Source organism: Gymnoscopelus braueri (assembly GCF_963280865.1).
Source record: "Gymnoscopelus braueri genome assembly, chromosome: 21".
NCBI classification, from domain to species: domain Eukaryota; kingdom Metazoa; phylum Chordata; class Actinopteri; order Myctophiformes; family Myctophidae; genus Gymnoscopelus; species Gymnoscopelus braueri.
This window is the reverse complement of record NC_137623.1, coordinates 20,681,354-20,692,921: the sequence shown is the minus strand read 5'-3', so window position 1 is coordinate 20,692,921 and position 11,568 is coordinate 20,681,354. Positions and strand designations below refer to the sequence as shown.

Sequence of the window (11,568 nt, the reverse complement as noted above, 5' to 3'; positions counted from 1 at the left end):
AAATGTCTCAACATGACCCTTACACGAGCCTAACATCTACATCACTCATAACTGACTATCAGATGCCTATTTGAGGACTCCACGGTCCAACACAGCAAGGATGGGCGATTCTACCTTCGCTGTGTTCTACATTCGCTGGAACAAACTCCCCTTGAGCATCAAGCCTGCTTCCACCTTAGGGACTTTTAAAACCCTGCTAAAGACCCATCTACATGTATTTACTGTAAGGACTTCTAGGTTCATTTGTTGTTGTTGTTTGTGTGAGGTGTATAATTGTGTTTGTCGAGTTCTACTTCCTCTCGTGCTGCGAATGACTCACAGATTGAATGTTAATTTTTGAATGATTGAAGTTGGTTGTTGTTTTCATTCTGACTATTTTCTCTTTCCTCAGGCTGTGTAATGGCTGGATGGGGGGCGCATTAGAAATACAGAACCTATGAACCCACATGTGGATTTGCACCTGTACGGTACAGTATCACAGCACAGAGGACCCCTTTTCAACGTCAGATCTTGGTTATTATTTCCAAATCAAAAGGAAAACACTGCTTCCACTTCCCATTGTGTGTCTGTCTTAACATTTCCCATCTTGTCTGCACTCCCCGGTAAACTCGTGACCCTGGCTGAACTTTTCTAGAGTCTGCTGAGCCAGGGAGGATGGCTGTGCGATGCATTCACACCATCACCAATCCAGATAAAAAGCCTTTCCTTCCTCAATCCTGCCAGCAGCTGCCTTTTAAAAGATGCGCACAAAAGTTGTCAAAGTCTGTCTTTAGGGCAAAAGAATGCATACGCACACAAACCAGTGCAGCTTTCCTGGAAATTCCAGAGGGGCTGGCATTTCCAAAAACAGTGCAAAATTGCAAGTATAAGAGAAAATGCAATGGAACTTCCTCCTATTGTTTTGAACACAGCTCGGGAAACTGTAATAATGGTGTCAGCTGAATTTTCCTGACAATGACATGATAATGCCATATAATCTCACAACACTATTTGGTACAACTGAGCTTGTTTTGATCATCACAGTGACTCAGACAGATTAAATAATGCAATTAGCTTTTGTCAGAAGTTTCATTGAGTTTTTTTTTCTTCACACAAACTATACCAAAGTATATTTATCTTATGTTTCAAAGGTTAATCATAGGAAGCTCATGCAAAGTTGAACGGACTTGTCCTAAAACCACAGTACTCTTTCAAGATGAATTCACTTTTTATACGGTTTATTGAGAAGAGAGACGAATTGGAGTGTTCAGTTCATTCCCATCTTCCTCCTTGTCCTCTTTCCATCATTCTCTTCTACGGCACTGATTCTCAAAGTGGAGTCCGTGGACCCCTTGGGGTCCTTTGAGGGGTTCCAGGTGGTCCCCAACAAAATGTAGAACAGTTAAAAAGAAAGCCCTATATATTTTTTGGGGTATTCAAAAATAGTCAATCTACAAGCTCACAACACATGCTATGATGCATTGTGATTATGTACTTATGGATGACCCTAGCGTAACTTCTTTTCTAATGGGCCAAATCATTTCAAACTGCGGGTCCTTGACATGAAAATGATTGAGAAGGACTGCCCTGCAGGCCCACGCTGTTCTTCCAGAGAGGCTGTGTTATGTGGGCACAATCCCTCTGCAGTCTCTGGTTCGCAAGCAGGAGTTAGTCATCCTAGTAGGTGGATGAAAAGAGGAAACAGAGAGCAGGTGGGTGGTATTGGATCAAATCCATGAGATGTCTGTGTAACCTATGAGACAGAGCTTTGTCAATACTTTATCAAAATAAACACTCGGTCATTTTAGCACAAGCTATATGTAGTTAATGAGAGCAAAAGTCATTAATAAATGCATTTAGTGTGCTTCATCTCACGCCTGAATAAAGTAAGATAGATTTAGGAACCTCATCGGGTTCAATATATTATATCATTTGTTCAGATAAACATAACAAAGAAACATAACATAATTAACTCTTTTTTTTTGGGGGGGGGGGGCATTTTTAGTGAACCATGACCTATTTCCGGTACAAATACATTTAATAGAAAATAAAATGTACAATACTGTATATGAGGCGTGGAATTTCACCATTTTGGGGCAAGCATACGTTCACTTAGCCTTTTGTCAGTTTTGTGAGGGCACAGAGCACAAGGTGTCACGTGCTTAGGCGGTGAGAACCCAAACGCAGGACAGCCGGGCAAGGGGGTGTTCAAACCCCATTATTAGGCGTTTTAATGCAGGACACAGGTGAACATGACAAACTAAAACACGTGACAGGATACGACTCAACAAGGACTGTTTGGGGAACAAGACTGACACATAAGGGGTGATTACAAATCAGATACAGCTGGGGCAAACAGAACAGTAGAATACTAGACCAGGGAACAAAATACATAGAAATACAAGACCTAGAAACTACAATCAATAACAAAGTCTGCGACCGTGACTCAAGGCCATCAAATAAAACAATGATTTTAGGTCCACAGAAATAAAGAATTTTGCTTAAGGGATAAGCCAGGGATAACTATCAGTGAAACAAATAATAAAAGAAAAAAACAGTTTATTTCACAAAATAATTTATTGGTATTTACAAATTATTATTGTACAAACTCCTGAGTCAAATGGTCATACATGCTCAGCCCTGGCCTGTACTAATCAAGAGTCACTGGACTATTTTGAAGGAACGCTCGCCCCAAAACACGATCGCCCCGGGTAAAATCTGGCGACTTCGGAACGCTCACCACCAGGTATTCCTAAACGTAACCTCAGTAAAACTATGCCTAAACCTAACCTTACTCCTAAGCATAACCTCAGTAAAACTAACACAAGAACAACTGGGGGCGAGCGGTCTGCGGAAAAAATGGCGGGGAGTGTGTTTTGGAGCGAGCGTTCCGGTAACCTTTTGAAGATGGGGATGGGGAGTTGGGGAGTTAAGAATTCAGAATCTCGACAAAAGACACTGGTGTCTAAAAACCATATTGACAAGAAAGAGACAAAGGAGAAAACGGTGAAATCACCTGGGGCAGTGTGGCGGCGCATCAAGGACACTGTGGCCTCAGGGCAATAATTCTTTGAGGGGTCATAAAGCCAAACTGAGGGGGCATGGCAGCCATGGCCTCCATGAAATTCCTATCCTGCACTGCACAGATCTTTCTGGTATGAAACCATTTAAAGATTTCATTTTTGATTGTCAAATGCGACCTATGTCATAGAACAACCTATGGGAACAATGTAACCTTTTATAGGTAAGGAGGAGGGTAACACTAATGTAAACTAGACTTTCAATGCCCAGATGTAGACAAACATTATGCAGTATCATAAACCACATTCATACAGCTAACATAAAGTATCAGTACATCCTTGCGGGCCGGCTACTGTTCCTCTCACTCTCTGACCAATTTGACTGGTCAAAATATTGTGGTTGAAGATACTTTATACTTCCATGAATGAGAACTTGTGCACTACCAGTACTTGAGATAAAATCAATAACTTAAAAATACACTTGTTTGTGTGTACACACTGTGTGTGTGTGTGTGTGTGTGTGTGTGTGTGTGTGTGTGTGCGTGTGCGTGTGCGTGTGCGTGTGCGTGTGCGTGTGCGTGTGTGTGTGTGTGTGTGTGAAGAACATTGGTTCTCAACCTTTTCAGGCCATGACCTGAAAAGGGACCCCACCCTGACAAGCACTTGGAATTGTAGGAGTTGAGGCATTATATTTTGTTTAACTCGTTTAACAACTAACTAATTTCAGAGGTGTTAAAAGGTCTTAAAAGTCCTTAGATTGTCACTTTAGAAATGTGCAGATGCCCTGTATACTGTATGTTGGTTTGTTTACTGTTGAGTGAGAAAACAATGTTGCATGTTAAATCCTATGCCCCCCCCCCCCCCCCCCCAAATCATGTGGGGACCCACAGGTTGGTAACCACTGGTTTAGAACCTGAGTTCATGCTCAAACAGTGCGAGCAGAAAGAGAATGGCCCAGCCCAGTAGTAGACCCAGGTTCTGGAAGAGAAACATGAGACATGGTCTGTTGGTTTTGGCACGACTCATCTCTGGAAGCTGTTGGCGAAGGACACCAGAAGTACAGAGAGAGGAAGGAAACAGGTAGCCAAATGTTACAAACATGTCAACAAGTTCATGGGTCAAACATTTACCACTGGTGATGTTTTCGGTTTAGTTTTTCGTTTTTTTCTCTCAATACCATCAGTGGTGGACGAAGTACTGAAGTATTTAGGTAGCAATAACACAATTTAAAAATACAATTGGATTTCTAAAATTACTTCAGTAAAAGTAAGTACTTATTATGAATGGCCCATTTCACAGTGTTTCTGAACATTTAAAAAATGTCAATAGATCTTCTATTTTCGACTACCCAAAGTCTATAGCCTATAAATTATCGACACTATGTAACTTTTTTTTAATAATGAATACATGTAATTTTGTCCATTCTGTATGGTAGAGTATGTTAACACAATATAACTTATACAATTGGGGTGGTTGTATTTTGTCTCTGTGCTCTTCTATTGAGACATTTAGATCCTGTGTCAAAGGTCATGTCCCACCTAGACACAGGATCTGACACGAATTTCGACCTGATTGGTCAAGATTCAATTTATCCCCTGAGCAAGCAGGCAGGCTCTAATAGCTCAATGGTAAAAATGTCAGCACAGGAAACCAGGTTCAAACCCGGGGTAAAAAAGGAAAGAGCAGCTTTAAGTACAGCACTTCAGTAAATGTACGTAGTTACTTTCCACCAGAAGCCTACCATTTCTACCAGAGACAGATAGAGGAAGATCCCTGCAGTAGCGCTGAAGATCCACTGCTGGACGTGTGTCTCGGTGGAGACAAACAACCCGATGTACAGACCCAGGAAGGCGGTCAGAGCGCTGACAAAGTTCCACAGCACAGCGCTCCTCACAGAGAGCCCTGAGCTGAGCAACACCGCGAAGTCCCCTGGGAAGTCAAGTGAAGGTACGTATAGACCATTAGTTCTCAAACCTTTTTGTGTCAAGAAATCCCAAATTGATACGTATTTGTAGAGGTGGAACCAAAGATTTTTGATTTTAGAGCATTGGTTCTAAAACCTTTTAATTTGAAGGACTCCCATAACTCTGAGAGTGTACAAATGGAACCAGTTTGCAAACTCTCAGAGTTACAGATCTGGCTGTAAGGGTCCATTTAAAATCCTCTGAAGGAACCCTGAGGGTCCCTCTCTGGTTCCCATTTTGAGAACCACTGAAATAGAGAATAACCAAGTGTTGTTCCCAATGTAAACGCTGTGACCTGGCATGGTGCCAACTCTCACCCATCTCATGCGGGATTTCGTGGCACAGGATGGCCACGGTCGTTGCCAGGCCGGTCTCGACCGACGAAGAGAAGGCTGCCCCCATGACCAGGCCGTCAGCAAAGTTATGAAGGCTGTCTCCCACGATTATCATCACGGCCAGCAGAGGAACCCCTTGTCCTGGGAACACAAAGGCAGTCTGTGTCATGACTCGCCACTGAAAGCTCATCCTTGGACCGTGACAATTGCAATCTCATGCCAGGAGATTATTACACAGTGTACAGCACATTAAACTCTCTGTGTGTGTGTGTGTGTGTGTGTGTGTGTGTGTGTGTGTGTGTGTGTGTGTGTGTGTGTGTGTGTGTGTGTGTGTTTTTCAGGCAGTTTTGCTTACTTTGATGTGTAGGGCCCCTGGTCGCTGGTTCTTCAGCAGGTGTTTCTGAACACTCCAAGTCCTCCGCTGTTCCCTGCTAGTCACAGAAAAAGAAAAATCATTCTAGGTGTTTTATAACTGGCTGTGATATGGTCCTTGTTTGCTGTATTAACGGCAAAACAGCGATCTTGACTTCAGAAAATATGCATCGGGTTGATGCAATGTAAATGGTAAATGGTGCATTTATATAGCGCTTCTATCCGAAGCGCTTTACATTGATTGTGCCATTAACCCATTCACACACACATTCATACACCGATGGCGGAGGAAACCATGCAAGGCACCAACCTGCTCATCGGGAGCAATTAGGGGTTCAGCATCTTGCTCAAGGACACTTCGACACTAACTCTAGGGGAGCGCTCCAGCCCGGGATCGAACTGGGAACCTTGCGGTTTTCCAGTTCACTCTACCCGGCCACTCTACCCCTGAGCCACTGCCGCCCATAATGTAATGATGGCTATATTGATACTGCCGTCCGGATGACTCCAAGGTTCCACGGCTGCCCTGCGAAGCCGAGGCACCACTGCTGCCCAGCATTGCCACGGTACTACCGCAGAGGCTCTGCTGTGGTCAGCCGGGCGTCTTAAGGGACTTGCAGGTACCACCTGTGCCCTCGGCACCCTGCAACACCAGAGACCCTGTTGGTGGGTCTGTCCCGAAGACACTGAGGTTCCAGGGCTGCCCATCGATGCTGAGGTGTCACTGTTCGAGCGACACTGAGATCCTGCTTGTACCCATCTACCCCATCAACGTTCTGCATGTGCTCCTGCCTGCGTTGGCCTGGGAGGCCAACCTGCGTAGGAGCCATAGCCAAAGCGTACTACCCCGAAGGCCTGCATGCCCGTTGCCTGAGTCAGCTGGATGCTGTCGTTCTTGCCAGTGCCTCTGCCACTAAGCCTTCTACCCTGTCGGCCGGCCTGTGAGGCCGACACAGAACAGGAGTCATGGGGGTTACCTCAAGGGGTTACCTCAACGACCAGCATGTGCCCTCTGCTCCGCGTTGATACTTCTCTGTGATGACATTTTATCCATTTCTATGAGTAATTATAGCACACACCTTTTTATGTATTGCTTATACGGTGGTTTAATGCGTTACAGAAGTGCTTTGAGTTACACATGTGTATGAAAATATGGATCCCAACCCATGGTTAAAAAACACTAAGTGTCCGAATACATAATCAAATAGATTTGGTGATGATTTTCATTGCAGTATGTAACATTACAGTATTGGAAAGTATGTGAATGATTCACAACACTGTGTTCTGATTTAACATTGGCATCATATTCTTCCACCCTCAGCATGACCTGTTCCTCTACTGCCACCCACACGCTGTTCATATACAGTTATATAACACAAGTGGGGGAATGATTGATTTGTTGTTTCAGCTTGTATCTTCCTATATTGTGTCCAGCTCATACACCTCATGTGTCCACTCACTGTATGCTTGATTGTGAGTCTTAAAGGGTCTACACCATGAAAATCACTTTTTTCTTGTTTTTTTGTATTTTTTGGGGTCCCCAGTGTCTCTTGTACCCCAAAAAATGTTTTTTTTTTAAATTCAGTCATTCCTTCTCATTTCATGGATTTCCAGAAATGTTTATGAGGTCACAAACATTATTGATGGCAAACCCAATGTTAAATGAAAAGTGCCCGAATCGCTCCGAAACTTTTTCTACCCCCCCTAAGTGGGGGTCTACGAACAAATACTTCGGGCTCTGATTTTGGCTCCGCCCCCCGGAAGTGGGTGAAACAGGCACCTCAAACACTTGGTGGAATTGTTCAAAAATGTTCAAAGTGTTTTTTTTTCGATTTTGTATTTTTCTTAGATGCTTCTTTTTATGCAGATTTTTTCCATTTTTTAAAATTGTTTAATTTTTTTTTTTTAATTTTTTTTTTTATTAACAGACACAATTGACTTGGGATGAGTATATCTGAGTGATGATTTAGGCTCAAACCTTTTGAAAAAGGTTTGAGGGACATACACCATATGATATTAAATATAAAAAAAAAAAATCATGGTGTAGCTCCTTTAACTCACTCACTAAGGACCCTCAATTAGCCATAGCCTCTGGCTGCGCCCCCCCGTTTTGCTAAATGGCTTTTAAAGAAAAAACTTAAAATAGAAAAATGTGCCCACTGACAGATCAGATCAGATCAGATAAATAAATATAATGATATATAATATTGATTTTAATCGAGGTAAACCCTTTGGCTATGGCTCCTCTTCAAAACAACAGCAGGCGCACTAGCGTTTCAGACGATGCAGAAGTCTTGCAATACCAGATTTGGCCATACCGTATGCACCAAGCTTCTGTGGCTTCAATAATCCTCCGCGGTTCTGGGGCTTGATTGCTGGTGGTCCCCACTTTGAAAATCTGTGTGTCATACTACTTAGTGGCAGTAGCTCAGGCGTAGAGTGGCCGGTAGAGCGGCCGGATTGCAACCACGAGGTTCCCAGTTCGATCCCGGGCTACCCCAGAATTAGTGTCGAAGTGTCCTAGAGCAAGACCCTGAACCCCTAATTGCTCCCGATGAGCAGGTTGGTGCCTTGCATGGTTTCCTCCGCCATCGGTGTGTGAATGGGTGAATGTAATGCACAATCTATGTAAAGTGCTTTGGATAAAAGCGCTATATAAATGCACCATTTACCACTTACTTACAATAAGAGTTGGTGGTGAAGTGGGTTGAGCAGACTCACCAGCTCCATGGTGGAGAGGGACTTGCCTCTCTGAGCCTGGCCGTTGCCGGTGATCCGCAAGGGAAGGTCGTGGGAATGGCCCTTTAGCAGAGAAAGAGGTTTGTCAGACTACAGTCACACCAGAGGTCACCTGGCTCAACGCTCTGCAGAGGTTCAGCCAGGGCTCTCAAGGAAGCTGGCTACAGATATGCACAGTCATGACAAACAATGATTTTGTAAAACTGGTGTTGCAGTTTATCTGCCACTGGCTGGATAAGCTCAACAGCCTCCAACTTCGTCCAGTGAAAATAACCCGTGAGAGTTTTTCTATCTGTGTTGATTGTTATGCTTACAAACTGATAAAGGCTTGAGCAAACAAGTTTTGGAAGAAAAAAAAGTTATCTTACATGGCCATTAGATGGAACCACAAAGGAGAAGAATCTTTCAATGAGGAAGAATCCATAGATTCCAGCGATGATGCCCAAGATCTTCCATAGATACTCCTTGTCCTCTATAAAGTCCTCACTGTCGTGATTGTGACTGTCATCATGGAGGCCAAGGATCTGCAATGGAATCAAAAATCAAGAAGGGTTTATTTGTCACTTACTCATAGTAAGTAGCCTATCTCCTGTTTCTGTAGTGTGAGGCAGCTTGACATACAATTAGTAAGTCTCAGGGACTTACCCCCAATCCGACCGTTATGATACTGAGTGCCAAGCAGTGAGGCATTGGATACCATTTGTATAATCTTTTAATATGACTTGGCCGGGCCTTGAACCCTGACCTCCCAATTTCAGGGCAGACTCTAACCACAAAGCCACAAGCTGGTAAATACTGATACAGGTATAAGCAGCGCAATTTTGCAGAGACATGCAAACATAACAACACAACAATATAGTAATAATAAAAAAATTATAATACTGGATGAGATAGAAATGAAGGTAAAGACAGATTTAACAGCAGTAGTATGATACATCTCTTAAAGACAGGTAAAGTTTATTTTAGCAGCAGTGTCCAGACTGTCCACAATGTGCAAGAGCAGAGGCATTATCTTAAAATAATACTTCACCCAAAAAAAATTCTATCAATTACTCACCCCATGAAACCTTGAATTCATGGAGATCTTTTAGCTTTTGTCACATTCCTGAGCCAATAATTCAGTATTTGTGGTGACCACTGTGGTAGGAGACCAATGCAAAACTATATAAAAGAATAATATAAACCACAAAACAACTTTCACAGTGTAATCACTGATGAGCCTTGTTAAGCTCTTGTTAAGATCGGTCTCCAATTAACTTAAATTAGTCAAATGTTGTATTATTGGCTCAGAAATGTGACAAAAACAAAAGAATCTCCATGAATTCAAGGCTTCAGGGGGTGATTAAGAAATTGTTTGGGTGGAGAATTCCTTTAAATCTTTATTATCTTTAGCAGCAGTGACACATGAGCAAAAGAAGCAGTCACACAAACATAAAAACAACAACTTGTCTATTTCAAGTTGTCTATGCAAGTAACATTCTTGTTCAGCTGCATAGGATTCTTGTTTTGTTTTGTTACTTTGTGTTGTTTTGTTCATTTACTGTCCTCATTCCAGGCTCTGACAGCCGCGGGGGGGGGGGGGAGTCTTGAGCCATGTACTGAACCTGTGAGACATCCCCCAGTGCTTCCCATTTCACATCATCACAATCAATCCATTTGTAAGATGATGTTTGTCCTTCATAATATTTTTTTGCTACTCAAGCACCTGCTGTTGTATGTCCTGCAGGGATGGGAGAGCTCCCTGTGGTGCTCTCAGCCAACCATACAAGGAGAATATGAGATGTTTACTAAAAGTCAAAGCAGACTTTATGACCCAAAGTTTGTGAGAAGTATGGAGGACTGGATAGCTTTGATAAAGTTATTGGTTCCTGATTTTACTGTTAACGTAATTCATGTAAATCACTGGTATATGACATAGGGCTTTTAGCATTATCAGTGGATGGCACTCTTGTCGTAGTGGGTCCTACAGGATACCCACTAGGGGCGGAGATGATTGGACAAGAGCAGATCTCACAGGAAGAAAGCAATCAAGTGTGGTCCTCTTATCTGACTGAATTTTCACAACTAGCCTGAACACTTATTGTGATTGTGACCGTCAGGAAACACTCCTGAGGTGCCTTCACGCAGGATACAATTTGTGTTGTTTGATTATACAGTGTGTGTGTGTGTGTGTGTGTGTGTGTGTGTGTGTGTGTGTGTGTGTGTGTGTGTGTGTGTGTGTGTGTGTGTGTGTGTGTGTGTGTGTGTGTGTGTGCGTGCGTGCGTGCGTGCGTGCGTGCGTGCGTGCGTGCGTGCGTGCGTGCGTGCGTGCGTGCGTGCGTGCGTGCGTGCGTGCGTGCGTGCGTGCGTGCGTGCGTGCGTGCGTGCGTGCGTGCGTGTGTGTGTGTGTGTGTGTGTGGGGTGTGGGGGTGTGTGGTGGGGTAATAAAAAAACAAAACAATATCTGAAAAAGCTTGGCATGAGGCCCAAGGTCCTATATGGCCCATCTACCGAGGCACCACGAGAGCATCCTGCCTGGTTGCATCACTGCCTGGTATGGGAACTGTACTGACCTCAACCGCAAAGCTTTGCAGAAGGTGGTGAAGACAGCCCCAACGCATCAGTACTGTAAATGTGAGCTTCCTTCCATCCAGGACATGTACGGCCGAAGGACGTTGTGTCAACAATGCCCCGGAGGCTTATCTGAGATCCTATAGCCATCCCAGCCACGTTTCAAATGCCGCCATGTGGCGAGTGGCGAAGTTCTGTAGCCACACGTGCTCTGGCAGGAGGCTACTAAATAGCTACTTCCCCCAGACAATCAGGCTTATGAACAAACAGAGCAGGGAAAAAGGAAACAAATGCTGGAAACATTAAACACCTCCACCCTCCGGCCTGTCTGTGTTCAGAGGAAGTGTTTAAACACACGCACAACGCACACTGGCACATGCCACAGTGTTAATGTACACATAGGCGCCGATCCTGTGGGTGCTCTGGGGCTCGAGCACCCCACGGGAGACAGCAAGAACCCACTTCGGTCGGACAGTTAAAATGCTGTGAAACGTGTGCACTGTGCAGGATGCATACTACCCGGTCTTATACTGCACGTCATTCTGAACTGATTTCTGTCATTCAAACTCCCTCTATGTAATCTTCAAAGTCTGATTATCAATTCTTTGT

The 11,568-nt window shown here is 43.8% G+C and overlaps 1 protein-coding gene across 1 annotated transcript in view; it reads right to left on the bottom strand.

The window, feature by feature from the left end:
* Positions 1 to 3,905: 3,905 nt before the first annotated feature.
* Positions 3,906 to 11,568, bottom strand: part of LOC308076919 (zinc transporter ZIP12-like) — a gene marked incomplete at both ends in the record, with an annotated part of 11,647 nt that continues 3,984 nt past the window's right edge. Inside the window, 6 exons of the mRNA XM_080417439.1 lie at positions 3,906 to 4,034; positions 4,741 to 4,928; positions 5,281 to 5,511; positions 6,486 to 6,609; positions 8,392 to 8,472; positions 8,778 to 8,933. Of these exons, the coding sequence (XP_080273565.1) occupies positions 3,906 to 4,034; positions 4,741 to 4,928; positions 5,281 to 5,511; positions 6,486 to 6,609; positions 8,392 to 8,472; positions 8,778 to 8,933 (909 nt within the window). The remainder of the gene's footprint in view (positions 4,035 to 4,740; positions 4,929 to 5,280; positions 5,512 to 6,485; positions 6,610 to 8,391; positions 8,473 to 8,777; positions 8,934 to 11,568) is intronic.